At 46.6% G+C, this 25,988-nt stretch overlaps 2 protein-coding genes across 2 annotated transcripts in view; one reads left to right on the plus strand and one right to left on the minus strand.

Moving 5' to 3' along the window:
* Window positions 1–8,888: 8,888 nt before the first annotated feature.
* LOC119441231 (putative uncharacterized protein DDB_G0271606) lies at window positions 8,889–9,677 on the plus strand (the record flags this gene model as incomplete). Its single annotated transcript, XM_037705875.1, has 1 exon — window positions 8,889–9,677. A coding segment is annotated over one exon (789 nt), but the record flags the coding sequence as incomplete, so codon positions are not given.
* Window positions 9,678–18,584: 8,907 nt separating this feature from the next.
* Window positions 18,585–25,988, minus strand: part of LOC119442684 (potassium voltage-gated channel subfamily H member 8) — an 81,326-nt gene continuing 73,922 nt past the window's right edge. Inside the window, exon 13 of the mRNA XM_037707649.2 lies at window positions 18,585–25,227. Coding sequence (XP_037563577.1) covers window positions 24,548–25,227 — 680 coding nt within the window. The 3' untranslated portion in view covers window positions 18,585–24,547. The remainder of the gene's footprint in view (window positions 25,228–25,988) is intronic.

Genomic DNA, 25,988 nt, shown 5'->3' on the forward strand with positions numbered 1-25,988 from the left:
TCGTGAGGTATCGGAGAAAGTCTCTTCATAGGGCACCTTCTTTTGAGGCGTCTCTCGCGTAGTACGCATCCGTATGTGGGTAGCTCTACAATGCAGGGAAATCGTACCGTTACACATTATAAGGGTGTCCCAACTATCATGCACCAAGATTTAAAAATATGCAACTGCCACGCGTAGCTGGACAGAACCAAGGTAATGTTGTGTGCCGTCGTTTGGAGATACTCAGATGATTTTTTGAATTCCACCTAATTACATAATTAGTCCTAATTAATCACATTCTCAAATATTTTAATTATATGAAAAGCGTCAATGAGAAAATTGTAGAGCAATGTGAAAAACTCCCGATACAGCTTTATATTGCTCAATGCGCGCTACATAAATGTGTTTGTTCGAGCGCGAAACAAGCCAGCGAATACACGCAAAATTTTTGCGGCGCGACTGGCCGCTCGAGACTTATATCACACATCACAAACGTCACACTTTTGTGTAGGACGTATTGAACAACAGAAAGCTGTATCGGGAGTTTTTCATGTTGCCCTATACAATTTTCTCATTGACACTTTTCAGCTAATTGTAACAGTTGAGAAGTTGATTAATTAATTAAGACTGATTATATAATTAGGCGGAATTAAAAAAATAATCTGAATAATCTGAATCCGAAAGTGCCATGTGCTGGTACGCCAGAGCCCTGCCCGGTGATTTCAAACCTGGCCCGTACCCGGCCCGGGCCTGAAAGATCCACACCCGGCCCGGTTTGGTTCGGCCCAATAGCCTCTGAGCGTAAACGAATTACGGTCTAGTTGTAGGTTATTGTGTAATACTACGCGTACATAGATTATTGCGGTGATTTCAAACCTGGTCCGTACCCGGCCCGTACACTGGCCTGATAGAAATTCACCTAGGTACCCAAGGTTTTCTGCTGTATCTCCGTAGCCTCAATTTCCCCTTTCCAGCCTCTACTGGTATGCGAACAACATTGTAATGTATGGTTTTACTGCTACTTTTAAAGGCTGGTCTAGCGTTTTTTGAGATCCCGTGGTTCGAAAAACGAATTACGGTCTAGTTGTAGGTTATTGTGTAACTGGTGACAGGCAAGGGTAACGCTCATGTGGAATCATATTGACACGTGTACTTGCTTATCTTTCTCCGGTGACCGCTTTTCACCGGCTTACAAATGTTAAACGTTATCGCTCGGCGCAAGACGCGCCTGCATGATTTGGAATTTACTCGAATGTTATCGCAGATTATATCTGTTGCGTATGTTCCCGCCGAACCTTGTATAATCAGATCGCATGCGCGAGACTAATTGTGTAGTAGTTTCTGGAAGGCACGCGCGGGCACCAGCGATTACGTTGGAACGTCTGACGACTAAAAGCCGATGCGCTTGAGCCCCAGATCAGATTTCGACAATCGCCGACCGTGCTCGCCGCTATCGTTGTGTTTTGAGTGTCATTTGCTTTTGTGGGCACAAGTTTGCCCAATAGAAGCTTTCATTATTCACACTTTTGTTGCTATGTTCTTCGCCGTCACTACTACATGACGCCACACGGAACTTGCCATTTTTATTTTACATGCGAAGTATTTCTTGGCGAACGTTTGCCGCTTCGAGACTGACGATCTATCTATCTATCTATCTATCTATCTATCTATCTATCTATCTATCTATCTATCTATCTATCTATCTATCTATCTATCTATCTCTATCTATCTATCTATCTATCTATCTATCTATCTATCTATCTATCTATCTATCTATCTATTATCTATCTATCTATCTATCTATCTATCTATCTATCTATCTATCTATCTATCTATCTATCTATCTATCTATCTATCTACTATCTATCTATCTATCTATCTATCTATCTATCTATCTATCTATCTATCTATCTATCTATCTATCTATCTATCTATCTATCTATCTATCTATCTATCTATCTATCTATCTATCTATCTGCCCACGTCTTGGTGCTCTCATGGTCGTTTCGTTAATTGTTATGTACAAAAATTGTCATAGTATTACAAGAGTATGACGAACATAAATGATAGGTCATGACATGAATGTCATGACATGCGTGTCATGTTGGTCATGAAACAGTCGCCTCATGCTCGTTTCATTAACTTGGTAGGTACCAAAATTGGCACAGTATGGCAAGATTGTATGACGAGCATAAATGATAGGTCATGACATGAATGTCATGACATGCGTGTCATGTTGGCCATGAAACAGCCGCCTCATGCGTGTTTCATTAACTTGGTAGGTACCAAAATTGGCATAGTATGACAAGAGTATGACGAACATAAATGATAGGTCATGACATGCGTGTCATGTTGGTCATGAAACAGCCGCCTCATGCTCGTTTCATTAACTCGGTAGGTACCAAAATTGGCATAGTATGACAAGAGTGTATGACGAACATAAATGATAGGTCATGACATGAATGTCATGACATGTGTATCTTGGAGGTCATGAAACAACCACCTACGTCTTGATGCTCTCATGGTCGTTTCGTTAACTTGGCATGTACCAAAATTGGCATAGTATGACAAGAGTATGACGAACATAAATGATAGGTCATGACATGAATGTCATGACATGCGTGTCATGTTGGTCATGAAACAGCCGCCTCATGCTCGTTTCATTAACTTGGTAGGTACCAAAATTGGCATAATATGACAAGAGTGTATGACGAACATAAATGATAGGTCATGACATGAATGTCATGACATGTGTATCTTGAAGGTCATGAAACAACCACCTACGTCTTGATGCTCTCATGGTCGTTTTGTTAACTTGGTATGTACCAAAATTGGCACAGTATGGCAAGATTGTATGACGAGCATAAATGATAGGTCATGACATACGTGTCATGCAGGTCATGAAACAGCCGCCTACGTCTAGGTGCTCTCATGATCGTTTCGTTAACTTGGTAGGCTCCCCACATACTGCTTCGCATAACATTGATTCCCACATGGCGTGGGATCTGCCGGCTTTTCTTTATTTGACTTCATGGCGGCGGGCTCGGGCCAGGGCTTTTAGATCAGCCCGGGTCCGTGCAGTGCTCTAATGTGGAGGGGAAAGTGACGCGGAATACTTCTGGGTGCCATATCAAGGAGCGGTGGCACTGACGCTTCAAGCTTATACAGTGCTAAGCTTCAAGCATTCACGCAGGTGATATAGGTGTCATGTGGCGTCTGTAACACCGGCTATGGTAAAACGGTGGGGCTTATAGTAACCAAAATGACTCTTATTTTATGGCGTGCGCTCCATCATTAACCTTGACAGCTTAATACAAATAAATAACGTCGTTTGGACATCCACAACACGACGTTGACACTAACCGATGAAAAATACAAATATCGGGCAACATATGCTTACTTGTGTTCTTGTTTCCCCCTATTTCTCGTGTTCGTTAACGCCAGAGTTTTTTCCGTGCTCGGGTAACACATTTTGTTTTTATACAAATGCAACTAGGGGTGCTGTACTATTTAGAAGCTCTTTCTAATTCTGCCAGCACGGAAATCGCTCTGCAAATTGCAGAACAAGCAAGCAGCTTCGTTCGCGGCCGTATAGAACAATGACTTGTATCAATCACTGATCTACGGCAGCGCAGCAGCAAAGTCCGTAGCTCAGCGCGGTAGCTGGCGAAGCAGTGGGAGCGCCGCGCGATATAACCACGTGCACATCGCATGCCAAACAGGTGGCACGCGCCCTCGTTTTCCTCCCCCTTACACATTCTTCATACCGACACCTCTTAGACCTGCGCGTTATTGTACTAAATATTCTGTACTCGTATTCACGGAGTTTAACTTCGTCTCAGCTTATTACAAAGTTGTATACTCTTTCCACGAAGTTGGCGCAGAGTTCTATATGCGCTTTGGATGCTAAAGCATGGAAGTAACCTCCGAATAGCTCGTTGATGTATTGGTGAAAACATAATTTCATGTTGCCGCCAATCTACGAGTATATACGTGGACTGCACGAAGCAAAAACGCCTAAAACATAGCTCCTGAACTGGTCTGTAACCGGTACATGAATGTTTGGTGCATCATGACGCCGGCCTGAACCTGTGCCCAGTGGCTCTTGTTCCTCGTTGCAACTTTATGGCGAAATTTCCTCTTTAAAACCTCGTCGCCTAGCGCAAAGACGACGTGTTGCTTTATAATGGATTACGTTGATCTTGGCTGTAGATTCTAAGTGACTGTCGTCTGTGTGGGGATAGACCAGGGGGAGCCGCTGAAGCGTTTCATGTTTAAGACATCGCTTAAAGGACAGTTTGTCAAGGTGACCAACGGGTCCTGCTGGGGTAATTTTTCTGTGGAGGGGCGAGCCACTGACGTTTTCATTTGTGTGATGACTTGACGTCACGAAGCTGCACCTGACTGTCAGGGGTGCCTTAACGGTGTGCTTGGGGTCCGTCACGGCCACCACAGAGTCTTTAACGTGAACTTCACTAAGGTAGCAATTATTAGGCTTGTTGGTGATCGATAACAAGCATTAGACGTAGCGCATTGCACACGGGCCATGTCCTGCCGCTTCGTATTTTCTCCTCATCCGCAACGCGCTACATATAATGCCATTCAAAGTGCACCGTGTTCCTAGTAAGTGGTGACTTGAAGCATTCTATGACCATGGGGTTTAGCGGTCAACTGCGATCGGCAATTGAACCCTTCACTTCCGGCTCCAGCGGCAGAATGCCAAAGCCACTATTCAACCGCGGCGGGTGAAACTCACTCGAAGGCGAACGTGATGACGAGTGTGCCGACGAAGACGAAGGCGCTGAGGAAGACGGCGGAGAGGAGCACGCTGCCGAGGTCGATGCCGGATCCGCCGCGTTCGGGACACCAGCCGTGCAGTGCGCAGTCGACCAGCATGGCGTCCAGGCCGAGCGCCATTACAGAGGCCAACCGTTGCACGCGCGTGAACCGGGACCCGTACGGAAAATCCAGCACGCTCAGTGGCAGGTGGAACTGCCGCAGGGTCCTGTCGGGTAGAGACGCAGAACTATAGGCACTGTGCACTCAATTATGTCTGGACACAATTGCGCCAGACTACATATCCTAGCCAGCGGGGGAAAAAAAAAAGGAAAAAAGACAGGAGTGTCAATGTTAAGCGAAAGTAATACAGCCGGGCGTGCCGTGCATCACTGTCAGGACACGATAGCGAATGCTGCCGTGGATAGGAAAAGGCTTTTATTATCGTGTTCAAGCATGCAATGAAACAGTATCCTTTCTGCCGTAAACCAAGCACTGGTCGATCCAACCTTCCCAGCTCTGTCAAATTGAGGGCAAATGTCCTGCGCTCCCGGTATATAGCGCAGAAAGTGCGGCCGTATCGAAGAGACCTCAAATTTATTCCAACACAGAGGCTTGAACGCAAAGTCCAATTGGATAAATGGCCAACTTGTTTGATGTTATACTCTGTATAATTGAATCATGTGTTTTCTAATATCTGTATTCAGTTTTGTTTTCCTTTTGTCACTCTTGTAATCGATGGTAAGCAAGATACGTTTGGAGTACTGATGAAAAAAAAAAAGAAATAAAAAAGGAGGGAGGAAATCGATGGAGCCGGGATCTTTACAAGCATAGATAACTGCATAATATGGATGTAGAGATTTTAATAGAGAGAGTAGATAAATGAAATATAGGCAACATGTAAGACTGCTGTACATGTAGTATAAATAGGGTGGACGAATATTCGAAGGTTCGAATACGAATTCAATACCACACACGAACAACTCGTATTAAAAAAAGAAAAAAAAAAACCCTATCAGTATTTTCGAGTATCTGAAACTAACCAAATTCTTCGTAACAACTGAATGTTAAACCAGACTGTTTTCCGTCTGCTAAACAAAGCATTGAAAGTTATCAGGAGTGAATGAACAACGACAAATGTTTTCGGAGAAACTCAGAAACAAAATTATAATGTGAACTTTGGTTTCTGTTTTGCGGTGGAAGCCTATATACATGACTATCTGTGACTTTTGCTTGGGTAGTGTGTCATGTGGTGTTTTTGGTAGCCTAGTCATCTAACAGTTTTCTTTTACGCTACGACATTCGATGTTTTTCTTGCAAGCGGTCCTTTTACATGTGTCAACCGCACATGAATCCTCCAGCACTTTTTTTCTTCTCTTTTTCGATAAGTTATAATCTTTTGTCGGAAACCATTTATTTAGGGTTTGTGAGAGCTAGTCATACAGCAGCCTTTATTTCTTGAAAAGCTTGTTTCCAACCAGGCTCTAAAATTTTTGAGAGGCTATTCGTGCACTCTTTTAATGACAATTAGTGCTCGTATTATTAAAACTGATCCTTTGTGGCTGCTAGTCAGCTGTCGTTCTTGCACTAGTCAGTACACGATTGACCACATGGTTCATCATCATCATCATCATCATCATCACCACCACCACCATCATCATCATCATCATCATCATCATCATCATCATCATCGTATATTTATGTCCATTGCAGGACGAAGGCCTCTCCCTGCGATCTCCAATTACCCCTGTTTTGCGCTAGCTGATTCCAACTTGCGCCTGCGAATTTCCTAACTTCATCATCCCACCTGGTTTTCGGCCATCCTCGACTGCGCTTCCCTACTCTTGGTATCCATTCTGTAACCCTAATGGTCCACCGGTTATCCATCCTACGCATTACATTGCCTGCCCAGCTCCATTTCTTCCGCTTAATGTCAACTAGAATATCGTTTATCCCCGTTTGTTCTCTGATCCACACCGCTCTCTTCCTGTCTCTTAACGTTACTCCTAAGATTTTTCGTTCCATCATTCTTTGTGCGGTCCTTAACTTGTTCTCGAGCTTCTTTGTTAACCTCCAAGTTTCTGCCCCATATGTTAGCACCGGTAGAATGCAATGATTGTATACTTTTCTTTTCAACGACAGTGGTAACCTCCCAGTCAGGATTTGGCAATGCCTGCCGTATGCACTCCAACCCAATTTTATTCTTCTGTAAATTTCTTTCTTGTGATCAGGGTCCCCTGTGAGTAATTGACCTAGATAAACGTACTCCTTTACAGACTCTGGAGGCTGACTGGCGATCCTGAATTCTTGTTCCCTTGCCAGGCTATTGAACATTATCTTTGTCTTCTGCATATTCATCTTCAACCCAATTCTGACACTTTCTCGATTAAGGTCTTCAATAATTTGTTGTAATTCGTCGCCATTGTTGCTAAATACGACAATGTCATCTGCCAACCGAAGGTTGCTGATATTCGCCGTTGATCCTCACTCCTAAGCCTTCCCAGTCTAAGAGCTTGAATACTTCTAAGCATGCAGTGAATAGCATTGGCGGGATTGCGTCTCCTTGCCTGACTCCTTTCTTGATAGGTATCTTTCTACTTTTCTTCTGGAGAGCAAGGTTGCTGTGCAATCCTTGTAGATATTTGCCAAGATATTCACGTATGCCTCCCTGTACTCCTTGATTTCGCAGTGCCTCTATGACTGCTGGTATCTCTATTGAATCAAATGCCTTTTCATAATCTATGAAAGCCATATAGAGAGGTTGATAGTACTCCGCAGATTTCTCGATTACCTGGTTGATGACGTGGATATGATCCATCGTAGAATATCCCTTCCTGAAGCCAGCCTGTTCTTTTGGTTGGCTGAATTTATATTGGTATAACCACATGGTTATACCAATATAAATAATCCAGGTGTAAATATATGCGTCTGTGCTTTCATATTTCATATTACATTCGATATTTGATATTTAATATTCGTATTCAATTCGTATTCGGAAAAAATTAATATTCGGTGACACCTAAGTATAACCTGATTAGATCAAGCATGCTATAGGTGACTATTTGTCGCCGTCAGTTTTACAGGGGATGCCAATAGAAATTACGATCATAAGCTTTGAATAGCTTAGAGAACTCCAGGAACTGACTACACGACTCATCTCACTTTCTTTTCTCTCAGCCGCATTGGCTCACCGCGCAAATAAAAGACTGCGCCGATTCACCGCAAAACCGTCGGCGCGCGGGCGAGCCTGCTTACCTGGCGAAGCGCACGTCGACCGGCACCTGAGCTCCACCTTCGGCATCGAGGGGCTGGAAGCGCTCCGTGAGCCTTTGGGCAAACAACATCACGCGGTTGATGACGAACACGTAGTGCAGGGCCCGCGTCTGGTCCCACAGATCCACGCGGTCCACTTTCCTGACGGGACCGGTGTGCGAGCCGCAGGAGAATGGAACAATGTAGTACATACATACGGGGGTGTATGACATAGCGGAGGAGTACTGACGCAGGACAGCACCGCAATACCAGGAGACGTCATCATCGTCAGTCTATTTCATATCCACCGCAGGACGAAATCCTTTTTCATCCATCAGCCAATTACCTCTGTCTTGCGTATATATACTCTGACTCCATCATAAGCCTGCAACTTTCCTAATTTCGCCACACGACTTAATTTTCTGCCGTCCTCGACTGTGCGTTTCTTCCCTCGGCACCAATTATACAACTCTGTCTAATAGACCACCGGTTATATGCCATAAGAATTACGTGGCCTGCCCAATTCCATTTTTTTTGTCTTCAAATGTCAACTAAAATATCGGCTACCACCGTCTGCTCTGTAATCCACCCTGCTATTTTCCTGCCTCTTAACGTTACGCATATATAATTTTTCGTTGCGTCACTCGCTGAACAGTCCTTAACGCGTTCTACAGCTTCTTAGTTAATTTCCAAGTTTCTCCCCATATGTGAGTAATCGGTGTAATGCAACGATCGCGCATTTTCCTTTTCAAGTATATAGCCGTAAGGTGCCGGTCATGACGTGTTAATCCTTGTCGTACGCTCTCGAAACGCATTTTTATTCTTCCGATAATAATAATAATCATAATCATCATCATCATAATAATCAGCAGCAGCAGCAGCAGCAGCAGCAGCAGCAGCAGCAGCAGCAGCAGCAGCAGCAGCAGCAGCAGCAGCAGCAGCAGCAGCAGCAGCAGCAGCAGCAGCAGCAGCAGCAGCAGCAGCAGCAGCAGCAGCAGCAGCAGCAGCAGCAGCAGCAGCAGCAGCAGCAGCAGCAGCAGCAGCAGCAGCAGCAGCAGCAGCAGCAGCAGCAGCAGCAGCAGCAGCAGCAGCAGCAGCAGCAGCAGCAGCAGCAGCAGCAGCAGCAGCAGCAGCAGCAGCAGCAGCAGCAGCAGCAGCAGCAGCAGCAGCAGCAGCAGCAGCAGCAGCAGCAGCAGCAGCAGCAGCAGCAGCAGCAGCAGCAGCAGCAGCAGCAGCAGCAGCAGCAGCAGCAGCAGCAGCAGCAGCAGCAGCAGCAGCAGCAGCAGCAGCAGCAGCAGCAGCAGCAGCAGCAGCAGCAGCAGCAGCAGCAGCAGCAGCAGCAGCAGCAGCAGCAGCAGCAGCAGCAGCAGCAGCAGCAGCAGCAGCAGCAGCAGCAGCAGCAGCAGCAGCAGCAGCAGCAGCAGCAGCAGCAGCAGCAGCAGCAGCAGCAGCAGCAGCAGCAGCAGCAGCAGCAGCAGCAGCAGCAGCAGCAGCAGCAGCAGCAGCAGCAGCAGCAGCAGCAGCAGCAGCAGCAGCAGCAGCAGCAGCAGCAGCAGCAGCAGCAGCAGCAGCAGCAGCAGCAGCAGCAGCAGCAGCAGCAGCAGCAGCAGCAGCAGCAGCAGCAGCAGCAGCAGCAGCAGCAGCAGCAGCAGCAGCAGCAGCAGCAGCAGCAGCTGCTGCTGCTGCTGCTGCTGCTGCTGCTGCTGCTGCTGCTGCTGCGCCGGCGGCGCGCCTATATTTTATTTTTATGTCCACTGCAGGACGGAGGCCTCTCCCTTCGATCTCCAGTTGCTGCTGCTGCTGCTGCTGCTGCTGCTGCTGCTGCTGCTGCTGCTGCGCCGGCGGCGGCGCCGCCTATATTTTATTTTTATGTCCACTGCAGGACGGAGGCCTCTCCCTTCGATCTCCAGTTCTTCCGTATAGCTTTCCTTATATGATCGGGGTCCCCTGTGACTAACTGCTCCACATAAGCGAAGTGTTACACAAATTGTAAGCGCTGACTACCAATCACGAATTCTCCTACTCTTGCGGGCTCGCAGGCACAGTGCTACCAAGGACCGCGCTAAACTGTAAACGGAGAGGTGCGTATGTACCAGTTGGAACGCGGAAAGCGCGGGTCAACCTCGAAGATGATGGCCTGAACGCGGCCCACGTCGAAGCTGGACGTAAGACAGACTCCGATACGTGAACCCGTGGTCAACACGTAGCACTCCAGGCCGCAACGAGACAGGTAGGTAAGCGCGGACGCCTCGTCACCCACGATGCGCATAGCCAGCACCGAAGTCGTTCCGGACTCCTGCCAATGCGGGCACATACGATCGTTAGCTTTCTCGACTGAGAAGTACACACCCATGATCGAAACGAAAAAGAGGCGCTCGGCGTGTTGCAGAGGCGCTGGGTGTGTTGCAGGCTGTTTATGTTACTGCAGCTTATGTAACCGCAATGTTTACCTGCAAACACTGGCGGCGAACGCTATGCAGGAAGGCGAGCATTCTGTTTCTTTTTTTTCTTTCCCTCGCTTTACGGGCGCCGCCGCTGACACGGATGCGCGGAGGCGAGCGCCATCTGGATGGTGTTGCTAGGAACCGAGTGGGGCGCGCCGCTCCCACTAAGACAGACCTCGTACGGCAGATGAAAAAGGGTTTGTGTTTGAGTTTCCGCGTAACAGATTTATGTTTTCTCGTATATTCAAATTACAATCCGACGCTATCATGCCTGTAGGTTGTGTTTAAGTCGTACTTTATGAATTTTATGACGCATTTTACTTTGAGAAATTAATTTAGTTCAGTAACGCCAATGCGCCACGCGAAGGGCCTGTGTGGTTCGGGATGATTTTTCTCTAACGAACAATGCCGCCGACACCGACACCGACGCCGACAACGACACCGACACCGGATTTTCGGTGACACGGGGCCCTTAACGCTATCGAGGTATTACTTAATGATCTGTTCGAAGAGTCACTTGCGGGTGAACATGCTACAGCGCGCACAGTAGCTAATATGTTGGGTAAGAGGAGTTAAGACATGGAGCTACATTTTTGTGCGCGATTAGTAAGCGAGACCAGCACGACATTTCTTTGGATGCTTTGCAGTGGCTCCGTACGACTGTATGGGTTCGGTCGATAGAGCTGTCATCTCTAGAATTGAGTAACGTTAATGTTTGGGCGGGCTGGTGGTTGGGATTCATGTCTTCTTCTAGCGCCAAGAAAAAAAGACACATAGGCTGTACGAATAAATTACACACTATTATTTATGCTCGCGTCATTTCTGAATAATGTCAGTTAGAAGTAAGAGTACGGGTTTGTAGTTTTTCTAGTCCTTCGCTCCATTATAGGCGTTGAAAAGAACAGACGTGAACCTTGAAAATACTGCTGCGTGACTGTAGTAGCACGCTTACTTTCGTGATTACAGGCAGCGGCTGTATTTAACGTACTTGCGCTTCGTCCAACACGCACGCACGCACGCACGCACGCACGCACGCACGCACGCACGCACGCACACGCACGCACGCACGCACGCACGCACGCACGCACGCACGCACGCACGCACGCGCACACACACACACACACACACACACACACACACACACACACACACACACACACACACACACACACACACACACACACACACACACACACACACACCACACACACACACACACACACACACACACACACACACACACACACACACACACACACACACACACACACACACACACACACACACACACACACACACACACACACACACACACACACACACACACACACACACACACACACACACACACACACACACACACACACACACACACACACACACACACACACACACACACACACACACACACACACACACACACACACACACACACACACACACACACACACACACACACACACACACACACACACACACACACACACACACACACACACACACACACACACACACACACACACACACACACACACACACACACACACACACACACACACACACACACACACACACACACACACACACACACACACACACACACACACACACACACACACACACACACACACACACACACACACACACACACACACACACACACACACACACACACACACACATTCTAATGTATTAGTGTGCGCCGTAGCAGTGCGGGCCCAATAATAATACTATTCGGAAGATAAGATATTAGGCACCAGGGCACTTGAATACTGTTTCAAGGTACTGTGGACAGAAATTTACATGAGTGCATGAACCACAATGGGGGGTACGTCTGTAAGCATTACAACAAATACATTAGTTAAATATGAATAGACTAACAGGAAATGGAGGCCTAAAACACAATTAGTTGGAAAAACGAAATGTAAAAAAATGTATTTTATTTTTGGTTCAACATTCTACTATCTAGTGCCGGCTGGTGATGTCAGACCTGTTCGAGTCGCCACCATCGTGGCACTACTCTATACTTGCAAAATTATTTCACGTTGTTTACTTTTGTGAGGCGCACAGCGCGCAAGACGCATAGCCGACAAACCTGCTGGTTATATTATTTTGGGAACACACGTAGCGGACTGTAACGAGCTTACGGGGGCTTAGCAACTGAAGGTTGGGCTTAGCGGTTGAGCCACCAGTTCTCGTAGAATACGTACATGCACCCTAACCTAGCGGCATCATTTAGCACTGATATATTCATTAATTCATCACAGTATTGCTGATTGTAGACCCACGTGACCTCCTTGTCTTTGCACAACCAGGATATACGTCGCACGATAGTTACGCGTACTGGCGGAAAAGCGAAACCCGAAAGTGTCACCATGGAATATTGTCGAATATTGATTAATTGTAGCATGCTCATGCGTATGTGCACTCCTACGGCCTCCCAAGAGTTTCAAATTGATTAAAAAAAGAAGAAGTCGCAACAAGAAAATTCGGCCTCCGCACTTTCTTAAGAATAACCAATGTGTTCTTAGCGCGAAAAGTGACTATAGGCGGCGCGATACCGAAGCGAGCGGCAGAATAATCGACGTTAAGCAGTCGAGGCATGCAAGAAACCCTTGTGTTGCCATTCTGAAAATAAAGTCGTTAGCGCGAAAATTTTCAGGACGCTGCACGTGGTGAAGGAGATGTATTTAGACCAGTCAGGTCAGCCTAACGTTCCTGTTACGACTCTATTTAATATTGCGTGATTGAGTTATAAAACACATTGTGCCGGTATTGACAGATAGAAGGCCTTCGCACTAACAAGCTGATTTGGCGGTGCTCCAGCGCTCTTTGTTAAATCGCCTCTGTTTTTTTAAAGGCTTGACGCACTGCTTCCAAAAATGCACAGGAAACCATACGGTTCTTACCGGTTCGTAGCCAGTTTGAATAATTATGTTGTAGACGAACTCGTCGCTGACGAAGTTTTCGTCGGAGTAAAATCTCGTGCCCTGTGCGAAAAAAAAACTGGTGAAGGAACTGGTGACCCCCCCTCCCGCCTTTTCGTCTGTCAGACAGTGTGCAAGTGTCTGTGTCTTTTAAAAGCGGCCCACCGCCACCTCCGAAGTGCAGAAGGAGCCGTGTCCGAAACGTCGCGCGCGCGGTGTGTGTGTATATGCGTACGCACGTGCGTGTGTGTGTGCATGTGCAAATTTGCAAATTTGTAAATTGATGCCGATTTTCGTTTATATACATAATTGCGAAAAAATAGTCCAGTGATACTGTACCTCAGGTCCTTGCCCTGTCACCAAGAATGACGGGGCTGCATTCAGCATGATTCAAAATTATTTTAAAAAGTCAGAGATGCCTCTCATTCACACACGCACATACAGGTATATATATATATATATATATATATATATATATATATATATATATAATACACACACAACACGTATTCGCATTGAAGATTGCCTTAGCGAATGAAGTAACATCAACATTTGGGCACGTACCTTGAGTATGTCCTCTTTAGCGCGACGCGATGCTTTAGCGTAAAGGAGCAAGAACGCTAACCAGGTGACTGCGACGCCGACTGGTATGAGGTATACACCAGCGTAGGGCGATCCGGACTCCTCGCCCATTCGCGCTGGCCGACACTGGGCGGAATCCGAGGCTGTCAAAGTTGTTCACTTGTTTATACCTTTGACTTCACGGCCAAGGTCCACCTAAGAGCAGCCGCTGGCGATGCCATAGCAATTCTTCTTCGTCTTCTTTCTCGTCCAAGATGTCGCGCGGTTGTCAGATGGTTTGGTATAGCCACTGAAACTGCGTGACACAGTACTGGGCATCGGCTTCGAACGAGATGGTGCAAGCCGAGGAGACGTTAAAATTAATTTTGGGAAAGGCAAGATGCCGCAGGGCCGCAGCGAAAATGCACAGGACTTACTTTTTTGTCACACCTCATACTTCTTTCGTGCCCTTTTACTGCGCGCGAGAACTGCCCGTGCCACAATTTCTCACATGCTGTACCTTTTGGATGCGTTGTTCGGTTCCACAGTCGTAGTACCTGCCTGAATACTCGACGTCTTGCTGATGTGATCTTTTCCTGTGCATCGAATGCTCGATTGTCTTTGATGCGCGGTCAATGATTGACTTTAAGCTCGCAATCTCTCCCCTGCAGTTTCAGTGCAAGCTCCTCTGGACTCTGGCGGTCCCAATGATTTGTCAACCCTTAAATAACAACCCTAAAATATATTCTAAGTGTTAAATAAGATTGGATATATGCATGTAGGAAGGAAAAAGAAGGAGGGGAGCCTACCGCAACGCGATTGACGCCGACTGTGGTGGCCCAACACGTTGTGAAAACGTCAGAGCATGGAGGATACGTCAGAACGCGGGGTAGGTTTTAGTACTCCCGGTTGATTTTTTTTTCAATACCCATTCGAAACCATTTGAAACTCTTGAAATAAACAAAAACAAGAACAAAAATAAAGCAAGGAAAAAATCTGTTTCCTTCCTGCAGGTGAGCAGCTGCCGGCCGAGCGCGCACGGAATAAGAACTATCGGTAACCAAACGTCTCGGCAAGTCTCGATTCTCCGTGATCTCCATGGACGCAAGAGGTCACGTGTTGGGCCACCACTGCTGGCTACATGAAGCGTTCGCTTGCCACTACATGAAGCGTTCGCTTGCCGAGGCTGGATGCATGACGTAATGCTCCCTCCTATATTTTTCCTTCCTCCATGGATATATGAGATTCCGGTTTGTGTCTTTTGCGGTGTGAACGTGTGCTTTTGCATCTGTTGTTATATGCATGGATGTTTTTGCCATGCGTGTGTTGCATAGTAGCACTAGGAGCAGTACATCGCTTATACACTCTCTCCGATCGGCCGGTCACTCTCCCACCCGTGTGCCACTCTGTCCACACGGTGGTGCCACATCATTAATTGAAGTGGAATATAACCGACGAGCAGCTCCAAATTTTTATATTTTTATTTTTTTGAGCGTGTGCACAGCGTCACTGGAGAGCCCTATATATATATATATAGTCCTATTAGGCGTATATATATATATATATATATATATATATATGTTTTACTACTAGAACTAACCCTGGGAGTGTTAGCCAGCGCCACCACTCCCAAACCTTGGCGGCGGATGTGGAACATCCTTTCTGCCGGAGGCGTCACGAGTACGTGATCTTTTTTTGGGGGAAGGCAACTGGTCAATCAGCCCACAGATGCTACCTGAAGGCATCAATGTGACGAGGATTCGAGGCCTTCGTTATGTAATGAACGAGAAGAAAGGGAACCGAGGGGCCCGATTTTTATTAATCATGTCATAAGAAGCCAACAAACAAGGACACCAAGGACAACATAGGGGGAGTTACTTGTATTTACTGACCGAATTAAAGACATGATAGATTAATGAAAATGTAAATGGTTCTAGTAGTAAAAAAATTTGGAGGACGCTTAAGCTTCGCTTTTAAGAGTGGAAGGTGATAGCATTCAAAGATCCCCGACTGCTTCTCACGGTTCCCGACGACTGCAGCTTATGCAACCATAATGGTTACTGGCAAACACTGGCAGCGAACGCTATGCACATAGGCGAGCTTTCTGGTAGAAACGCAGCCTCTTGCGTGGGCCTTTCCCGGAGATAGCGCACAACCGCGCCAAATAAATTACCTAATTTTTTTCAGGTTCCCGTGTTTGTTTCGCACTTTTGTTATTTCAGTCTGAGAAAATGTAACATAAAAGGCATGCGCTGTGGGTGTTTTGTTTCGTGACATTTGTTTGTGGATTGTCATGCTCAAAATCCCGAGGAATAGCTTTGTCAAGAATATGAGACACGGTATGAGCAACATTAGTGATAGAATGGTGTGGTAATATAACCCACATATACTGCACGTCATATATGAAGGCGTGGCATATGCATATACCTAAATATATTCGGAGGGCCTGCATGGTTGGGGATGATTTTCTCCGCCACCCGCGGACATCGCACGCCGGTTGTCGACGCCACATTTTCTGCGACACGGGGCCCTTAACGCCATTGCGTTAAGATACCCCCAGAAAGTGGATGGAGAAACGGCGCCGCGGTAGCTCAATTGTTAGGAGCACCGCACGTGTAATGCGATGACGTGGGATCGTTCTCCACCTGCGGCAAGTAGTTTCTTCATCCATTTCCATTTCCATTAATCCATCATTTTCGTAGTTCAATTAGTAAGTACAAGTAATTTCCCCTATGTTGTCCTTGGTGTCCTTGTTTGTTGGCTTCTTATGATATATATATATATATATATATATATATATATAGCTCTATACCTCTACCACGTGACCGGCTTTCCAAACTATACATACTTTTTTACTTTCACACTCCTAATGCCAACGCGTTCGAAACGCCCCTGTACTCAGGTTTAAATGCATGTTAGTGGTCAAAATAACCCGGAGTCCACGAAGCTTCTCTAAAAGCCCCAGGTTTTCTTTCAGAAGTAAATAAATAAATAAATAAATAAATAAATAAATAAATAAATAAATAAATAAATAAATAAATAAATAAATAAATAAATGTAGCTACTTAACCCGCAATCTGTCAGCGGCGTCAACGAACGACATGCATACTTGTTCTTATCTCAACACGCTGACTTTGCTTGCTGCCGCATAAGGAGAGCATGGTTAGTCTTGAAGGAGGGAGAAATGTTAAATTTCGGTTTTCTCCACAGCGCTACGACGTTGTCATTTTTCTCCTGTTGTCCTTTCTTCTCCTCATAGCTGCAGAGTTTTGGGGAAAAGTGATGCACTTCACACCATTGAAAAAGAATAGCATATTCGCTGTTGCACTGGGATGTTTTCTTGCAGAAAGGAAAGGGTGCCGGTCGAAGCACGAGGAAATGGTTGCCGTCGCAACCATCTTGGCGCGGCAACTCAGTGTGAATGCCGCAACCCATCGAGGGATATTAGTTCACAGTCAGTAGTTTGTCAAGCGCTCCCTGATTTACTAGGCACACGCGAGGCCTGGGTGTTTCGGTCTCTGTGCGAAAGGAAGGTAACGGTTCTTACTGACAAAGTTGAGCCTGTTTGCAACCTTCGAGTAATTGCTTTTTCTTTCATTACACCTTTGCTCACGTCTTTCATTAATAGCGAAAGCAACCTCAATCTTTGAAGCTAAGAAGTCCAGATTCGTAATGTCGTTTCCAAACAGTCACTGGCTAAATCTGCAGGGTGGGCTGAACGGTGTCCTACCAGCGCTTAGATCCCAAGTCCATGAATTATGCTGTCTCGGTTCGCTTATGCACCAGCTGTACACCGGAAATAAGTTTACCGTGAACTCACGTAAGTTCAAGACGTCGATAATTTTTTTTATTTCGCTTGTTTATTGTGGAACTATGGCGTACAACTTCAATCTTGAGAAAGAAAAACAAGTTCCCTTTCATTTCGGCGCTGTATACGGCCGCGAGCTCGTCGATCGAACACTACCTTCAAAGTGTTCGCTTTAATTTCCTGTATTCTTTCTCCCTGTGCTACGTTTATTCGTTTAATGCAAAAATATATTCCCTTCAGAAGTTCCAGTCATTAGTGAAACTAGAACGTCGGCCGATATTTTATTGTTACTTCTTTTAAATAATGTAAGATAGGACTTTGAAAGTTTTACTAAACGTAAGGTTTGTTCTCCGTCTCGTAATTCACTCACTCACTCACTCACTCACTCACTCACTCACTCACTCACTCACTCACTCACTCACTCACTCACTCACTCACTCACTCACTCACTCACTCACTCACTCACTCACTCACTCACTCACTCACTCACTCACTCACTCACTCACTCACTCACTCACTCACTCACTCACTCACTCACTCACTCACTCACTCACTCACTCACTCACTCACTCACTCACTCACTCACTCACTCACTCACTCACTCACTCACTCACTCACTCACTCACTCACTCACTCACTCACTCACTCACTCACTCACTCACTCACTCACTCACTCACGCACGCACGCACGCACGCACGCACGCACGCACGCACGCACGCACGCACGCACGCACGCACGCACGCACGCACGCACGCACGCACGCACGCACGCACGCACGCACGCACGCACGCGCGTATGGAATCACACCAAATGGCAAGAGACGGCCGACAAGAAAGCACAGCGGTTTCTCGAACGTTTTATTCGCAAGATAAACCGACGCGTACAAATCGTCTGCAATGTGGTGCTCCTCCGGCGCCGCTCGTCCGTCATGAAAGAGTAAGATGAAGGAGAAGAAGAAAGAGGCAACGGTAACACTAAGTAGAAGAGTCATGAGAAAGAAAATCAAAGAAAATGTGCTCTCGAACGTGGATCGTGAGGGCTGTGTGTAGATTTTTAGAGTTGTACATAAGTGACGAGGAAAAACGGACAGTCTATGTACACAGGGAAAGAAGGTATGATAGGACGGCGTTGAAAATAAAGATCTAGAGAAACAACGTTCGACAGGTTGTGACATCGTGGCCGAAAGGAATAAAGTGAGAAGCATGAGTATAAGCAAGAAGAACATTCCACGTCTTGTTATGTCACTCACGTATACTTCCAGCATTCCAATACTTTCCAACATGTAGGCACGCAGGTCTTCAACTCTTGCCACTCGTATCAGACGTATATAGTATGCATGCGTTTCTCGGTACGCGCTCCGTCGCCGTGCATTCAAGTATACAGTTCTTTTTTACACACTTCTTTGTGTCGCACCACATGGCGCCCAATGACAACGTTTAGGGTCCGTCTCACGAGAGCTCTACAGTCAAGTCTTGTAGGTGAGCTTGAGGACCGAACTACGTTTTATTGCGGGTATCACTGACCGTGTACCGTTGTTGAGACGCGTTGTACACCTCGCGCACGTCACGTATTCAACAAAGCGGCCTCACGCTTTCACGCATATTGTAAAGATCATTAACAAGGTACTAAGCTGTGCCGAAATAAAGGCCATGACTGCGACTGCACGTTGACAGAAAGCGCCTTCTACGTTTCAAGAATCAAAATTCATTCGGTAGCTTCTCGTTCGCGAGAGGGGACCCCCGTGGTCTTTGCTTTAATCTACGTTGCACCTGGAACCGCTGAGTACGGCGCAAGTGCGTATAAGAAAGACAGTATCTTCAAGAAAATCCATGACTTCACAGCAGCTAGTTGCCTACTCTTACGCACACTGTCACAAGCACTTTACCAAGCTGTGTCTCTGCGCATGACATTCCACCGTGTGGCATCGTCCTCGGCAGAAAGGAAACGTAGTTTAATCTAAATTTAAGCGATCACGATGCAGCAGTGATAAGAATAGCGGTTTTCAGAATAAGCTGCGCATAATATGTTTGCCGTCGACGTTAGAGAAGGACGTATGAAAAGAAGGGGTGAAAGGGAGGATTGGAAGAATGTTGTATCCATTTACTCGAAGACCATTTAGATTAACTCGTCACAGTGTTGTTGCGCATGTCGGGAAAATTGCAACTCCCAGGGAACAAAATAAACACTGAAAATGTGCTAGTAAACAACGAAACAAAAAAGGCCGTCGAATATACGCGCGACTAGTCTCTAGTGTACTCAAAGCGCAAGGCTGTTTAGGCTCCAACGTTTCTGCGACGGCTGCACGAGCTGTCTCACGTTCTGTTCCATGTTCTAACGTTTGGAAGCCACTAGTATGGTTATCATTTGCCTACCATGACAAGGCTAGTTAAAGAATCGCGTCGGAGGCTGGCCCGGATTTATGCTGTCAACAAGAGGCCCGATGAACTGAAAAGGCCAGCACTTCATTTCTTATCACGTACAGTGTTTGACAAAAGTTTCGAACCCATTGCGTTCTTAATCGGAGTTGTCCACTCACACGGACGAAGTTTGTGTATGGCTATTTAAAGGGATCTTAATCTTTGAGTGGAAATACTTTTGGTTTGATGCACGTGGCATCGGAGTTCCAGGCACCTTGTGTACATCCGGTGTACGATACCTTATTAAAAGCACAGTGCCACAGACTGCTTATATGTAGGTTGTGCACTTATATTTATTAGTTTATATCTGATATTATACTTACTGACTGTATGTGAAATAAAAACGGAAGTGAAGCAAATAATTATATGAAGAACGGTCATTGTCTTTACTCTATGAGCTTTTAATAGAAATCGGTAGCTTTCGCCATCTGTGCAGTAGCTTTGAAACTTTTGCAACGCACTGTAGATTTCTCTTAGCCTGGTCCAAAATACTGCTAAGGTAAAGCTGTCCTCGGTTTGATTAACGAAACAAAGCGACCGAACAGAACTTCTTCAATGTTGCCAGTCTCTCGCATGTCGAGCATTTACTCCATCTTGAAAGTAATTAATTTCTTTTTTTTATCCGTCTTGCATTCAAGGCTGATTGTCTATCGGTGCACCGTGGTGGTGTGGGCCTGCCAATATTAACGAGGGACATTCATTTACAGGCACGATTCGGTGCTGCGTCATGTTTCTAGTCATTAAGGAATACATCTCTCCCGCCAGAGTGAACAAAGTGAAATTAGAACATTTTACGCCTGAACATGAATGTCTGTTCTAATAGCAGTGTGTGGCATTGTATGGAGGGCAATGACTGTGTTGTTCATTCCTTTTTACTTTTTGAGGTCCGAGATGAAGGTCAGACACAAGCTGCTTCATCGAGTGTTGTGCCTACCTGCGAGAAAACGTTTGCTGTATTATATATATAAATGTGTAAACTAGGTTGCAAAGGTGTGACCAAAGGTAACCTAGGTTTGAACATTCAATGCGGGCAAATAGAATGACGCACTGCAATCATGATTGACTACGCGAGTTATATAAGGTTTTGCTGTTACTCGTAGGTACTGCGTTGTGAAAAGTTTCTATAGTTAGCCCGGTATGAACTGTTGAAGAGTAATGATGGCAAACAAAATCTATTCTCGCTGGCAGTATCCCCTTCGAGGCAGCCCTGAAATTTGCTGTCCCGGCTTGCATGAGCGTGCTCTTGTAAGTCGAAATGCACAAACAATTCTCTAGTAGCAAACGCTCGAAAACAAATGAAAAAATAGTAATGCGCTTACGTAAGTTCGTAAGTAAGTACTGCTTCTTGAAATACGAAACGTTATCTGGCAGCTACGTGTCGTGCTGTAAAACACGATGATCTGCATCGCGGTGCACCTGAAGGTAAAATTTTATTCAGTGTAGTGACGATAGGTCTGAATTATTTGGCTCACACATTGTTCCACCATGTGAGACTATGTAGTTTGACTGAACATAAAAGAGAACAGGGTTGAAAAGCGGGGAGAGGGGGGCGGGGAGGGGGAGGAAAGGGGGTGCGTGGAATCGAAGAAAGCTGAGCAATCGATGGTTTGCTGTTTGCTGCTTTGATGTCTCGGAATAATGCCTCTTGATGTCTCTGACTGGGCAGAACTCGTGTGAATGAGCGAGTGTTCTTTTCATTGCAAGAAACGAATCCTAAATGTTGTATTATATCGCGTTTTGTATCATAAATAATACGACACTAGCTAGTCAGCATTGTGAGATACGCCGCCGGGTACTCTTGTGTTATGAATATAATGCCTAAACGTAACAAGCCATTGTCAGAACCGTGAGGTGCCGCTCTATCAAAGGAAAAATAACACAATTCCGTCAGTGCCTCCACCTAAATGTTCTACATTGCGAAATATTTTGAAAGTCACACTCTTTAAAAATACTTATTGAAAACACAAAGAACTGCTAGAGAAATGTACTTTTTGTTGCGTGAAGTACGAGGCGGAGTAGAGTTTGAAAGTGGCAGAAGAACACATGCTCGAGAAATTAGTGATATAGGAAGACGTAGTAACAGATGTGTGATGTTCGGATATTAGATTCCTGACGTTCAATGTGGTATTCTCATTTAGATATCTCGCATTTCTGTTGGATGTACATATTTTGAAATTCGGGACATAATGGTTCATTGACGTAAGCATTACAAGAAAGAATTAGCTTATTTTATTTCTTGCGTTGGAACTTATACGTCTGCATATTCGCGTTGCAACTACATGTTAGGGTTTTTGGTAATGAACTACACCCTGAGCACTTTAGAAACGCAGGTCGTACACGCAAACATACACGCGAAGCGATATAACGTGAGACATTGCTCTGAAATCAATTATTGAACGCTTCGTCTGCTGACGCTATGACTTATTCTTTTTAGTTCAGTGAATTCTTTTCGAGGGACAGCATTGCGAATATCCAGGAGAAACTCGGCTTCAGTAACCACGCTTTCTTCAGCTATGCTCATCAGAATCCATCATTGATACTAAGTCCGGTAATGCATCTTATGATAGTTAACAACACGCTAGTCTTATGCTTGATCATCTACCGCGCTCAAGATATGACGCGAATAGTAGGCCAAAGGCTCTTCACTAAGAGTATGTGGGTGTATATCTGAAGTTTTCCTCAGTATTTCCAGCGACTGGCAGTACTAGTAGACAATTCTGGACAAATTGCTGAACTACTGATAGTTTGAGCAGAGCCGTTTTCAGACGTCATGGGCTGTTCGGTTCAATTGTGAAATGTATGCTCAGGTGTACGCCCACTTTAAATTCTGCTTTCTTGGTATAACAGCTATTTGTGAGGCCAGAAACCAAGTACCAGCACGGGTGCCACGTCGGAAAGCAAGAATTTTGCATTCTATTCACCATTTTCTATGATGGTGCCGTTTCCACGTTTTGTTGCCGCAGTGCCAATGCTACGTAATAACAGCCATCTAACAGTACGGGGGTGTCGTCGAAGCTTCGTTTTACAGATTGAGTTCCTGAAAAAAATGTCAAGCCACATGTGCCAAGCGTAACGATGCCAAAGAAAGCGGGTACAAGAGCAGACGTTTGCAAAAGCACACGAACGCAGCACAAAAGGAGGGAAAGAAAAAGAACACTCGATTTGCATATTACAAAAAACGACACTTCTTCTGTGACCGACCCAGTATATTGCTGACTGCCAGCGTTACATGCCGGCTTACGCGATAATTTCACTCAACTGCATATGCGAAAGAAGACTGGAAATCTGCCCCTACGGCAGACACAGGGTGAATAGAACGAAGCGGGCAAGTCCGTGGAAGTCTTTTCTCTCCAATGTCTCTTTCCCTCTGCAACTCTGTTGCGGTTATTTACAGCAGGGCCATGCATGGAGCGGGGAGTTCACAGCAGTCTATATGGCGTAGGAGCAGGCAGGTGAAGACCTCGAACGTGAGGCCCGTGCCGTACGCAGCCCGAAGCGCAGCGTGGGTGCGATGCTCTACGCAGAAACGTCAGCGATGGAAGCAGCCTTGATCGCAGCATGAAGCAAAACAAGCGTTCGAAGAGCTCCCTACGGGGGTATCGGCCGCGCTTGAGACGCACAGAGCACACGCGCACACTGAAGTCACCGCGGGGACTTGAGAGGCCCAGCGCTCCGGTCTTGCCATCGCGATCGTGACGCAGTTCGCCGTGCGATGAAATGAGCAAGTGTGCTGTTAATACTGGAACAAGGGTGGAACTCTTTCGCTAGCTGCAGCGCAAAACAAAGACGGCGCATCGACACTCCCTGCTTCGGCGTGCCTGAGCTGTGCCAGCAATGTTGCAATGATAACAAGGAAAAAAAAAGACTTTATGTCAATGAAAGCGTCCTCTGGTGGTGCCGAGAAAATAATTGCAAATGCGCCATAGGGTCGCTTTGGTCTCTTGCGGGAAGCAGCAGTGATGCTCTTGGAGGTGAGCTGTTGTCCTGGTGCTAGTAAGTGCAGCGGGGCTGAACGTCGCGAAAACTCCGCGATGCCATGAAACTCGTGCGATGTCGCACTTTTTCTCTCTTGCTGGAACTGGAACGAAGCGCAAGGCGCGTGGTCTGCATCTAAGGTTAAAGCAACGCCGCTACTGAAAAAATGTTATACGGCAGCCCGCAGGGGGGCTACACGTCCTGCGCTGTGCAGCGCTGAGATCTTCTCCGAGTGTGGTCTGGTTGATTGTTTCCCCGACAGAATCTCTCGAGAAACGATGCAAGCCAGTCAGACTCGTCTGAGAGGGGCCGCGAAAGAGCAGCCGGGGCCCTCCACGAAGGCGCGGTTCCCCACTGACTAGAGCTGGACGGGTGGTGAAGGACAGCTATGCGATCGGATACACTGGCTACAGTTCCGTCGAGAGCCTCCGGCGCAGGGATTCTTCCACATCGATGACGTGGTCGGGCCTCCCGGGCGACGCCGGCACCTCCGAGAATTCGGTGGACACTTGCCAAGAGCGCGAGGACAGAGTGGCCGACGGCACGAGATGGTCCCTGGACACACTGAGCAGGGCACTGTCCTCTGACGACGAAGCGATACAGCGGCGCGGCGACGGATGCCCGATGATGAACTTGACCCTCTCCTCGTTGGACGAGCCCGAGGAGTAGCCCGAGTTCGGGGGAGGCGAGCCCGAGTCGGCCATCTTGATGAGCATCTCTTCCAAAAGGCTGCAGTCCGTCTGGGAGCCCTGATGCGACACGCGCAGTTGAGACTGCGGCGTCGTCGCGCTGAAAGGCGGCGGGCTCTGCAGCAGGCCGTTGGGCGACCCCAGCGGCGTCTGATGCTGCTGCTGTTGCTGCGTCGGCGGCAGCTTGACGCCTCCGGGCGGCGGCGTGCCGGGCGACCGCGTCGCTAGCTGTGCGCACCCGCTGCACAGCTGCTGAAGGAGACGGGCGCTGGCGCGCAGCTCCTGCGTCAGGCCGCCCACGTCTTGGGAGACGCTCTTGAGCTGCGCGTCCAGCCGCTCCACGCTGCCCCGGAGCTGCTCCATCTCGTCGCGAAGCTCGAATAGCTCCACGGAGCGGCCTGCGAGTCGGACACGGGCACACACGTCAACGGACGAGTACTAATTTGTGCCGCGCTTGCACAGGATGCAACACTGACGATAACAAGCGTCGGGTTTTATTAAATAATCAATTACTAAGTTAATAAATTATTCAATGAATAAATCACTTGGAATGTACCTAGGACCATCTTTTAGTTAGTGTAACCTTAAGAAACAGCAACAGTTCAGGATGGATTCTAGTAAACGGGTGTAGCTGATATTTTAGTTGAGATTAAGATGAAGCCGTGGACTCGGGATGGTTGTGTAATGCGAAGAATAGTAACAGAATGTGTGACAAGGGAAACTAAACACAGGTGAAGAAGGCAGGGTATCAGGTGGTGTGCGGTGACATTGGGGAATTTTCATGCATATGAGGAGGTCTGACGCACGACAGGGGAAGTTGAAGATCTGTGGAAGGGGCCTTTGTCCTGATGTGATCATAGAATCTGATGATGGTGATGATGACCATCTTGTGGAAAGAAAAGTTAGCCAACGTAATGAAGCCCTTAAAATTGTGACAAGCGACAGAAGAATTTACAAGCTACCCGGCGGAAGCAGCAATCGAATACTCTCCCAGAAGATGGTACTAGCCCACCAACATGGTCATCAGCCACCACTAACTCCATCTAATCTATCTGACTGCCATATCTAAGTCTAAGAATTTCAAGACAGCCACTAATATATACGTATTCATATCTGTTGATGTTCCTCCTCAATGTGAAGCCGTCAATGTATCATTGAG

Source organism: Dermacentor silvarum, chromosome 2 (assembly GCF_013339745.2).
Source record: "Dermacentor silvarum isolate Dsil-2018 chromosome 2, BIME_Dsil_1.4, whole genome shotgun sequence".
NCBI classification, from domain to species: Eukaryota; Metazoa; Arthropoda; class Arachnida; order Ixodida; family Ixodidae; genus Dermacentor; species Dermacentor silvarum.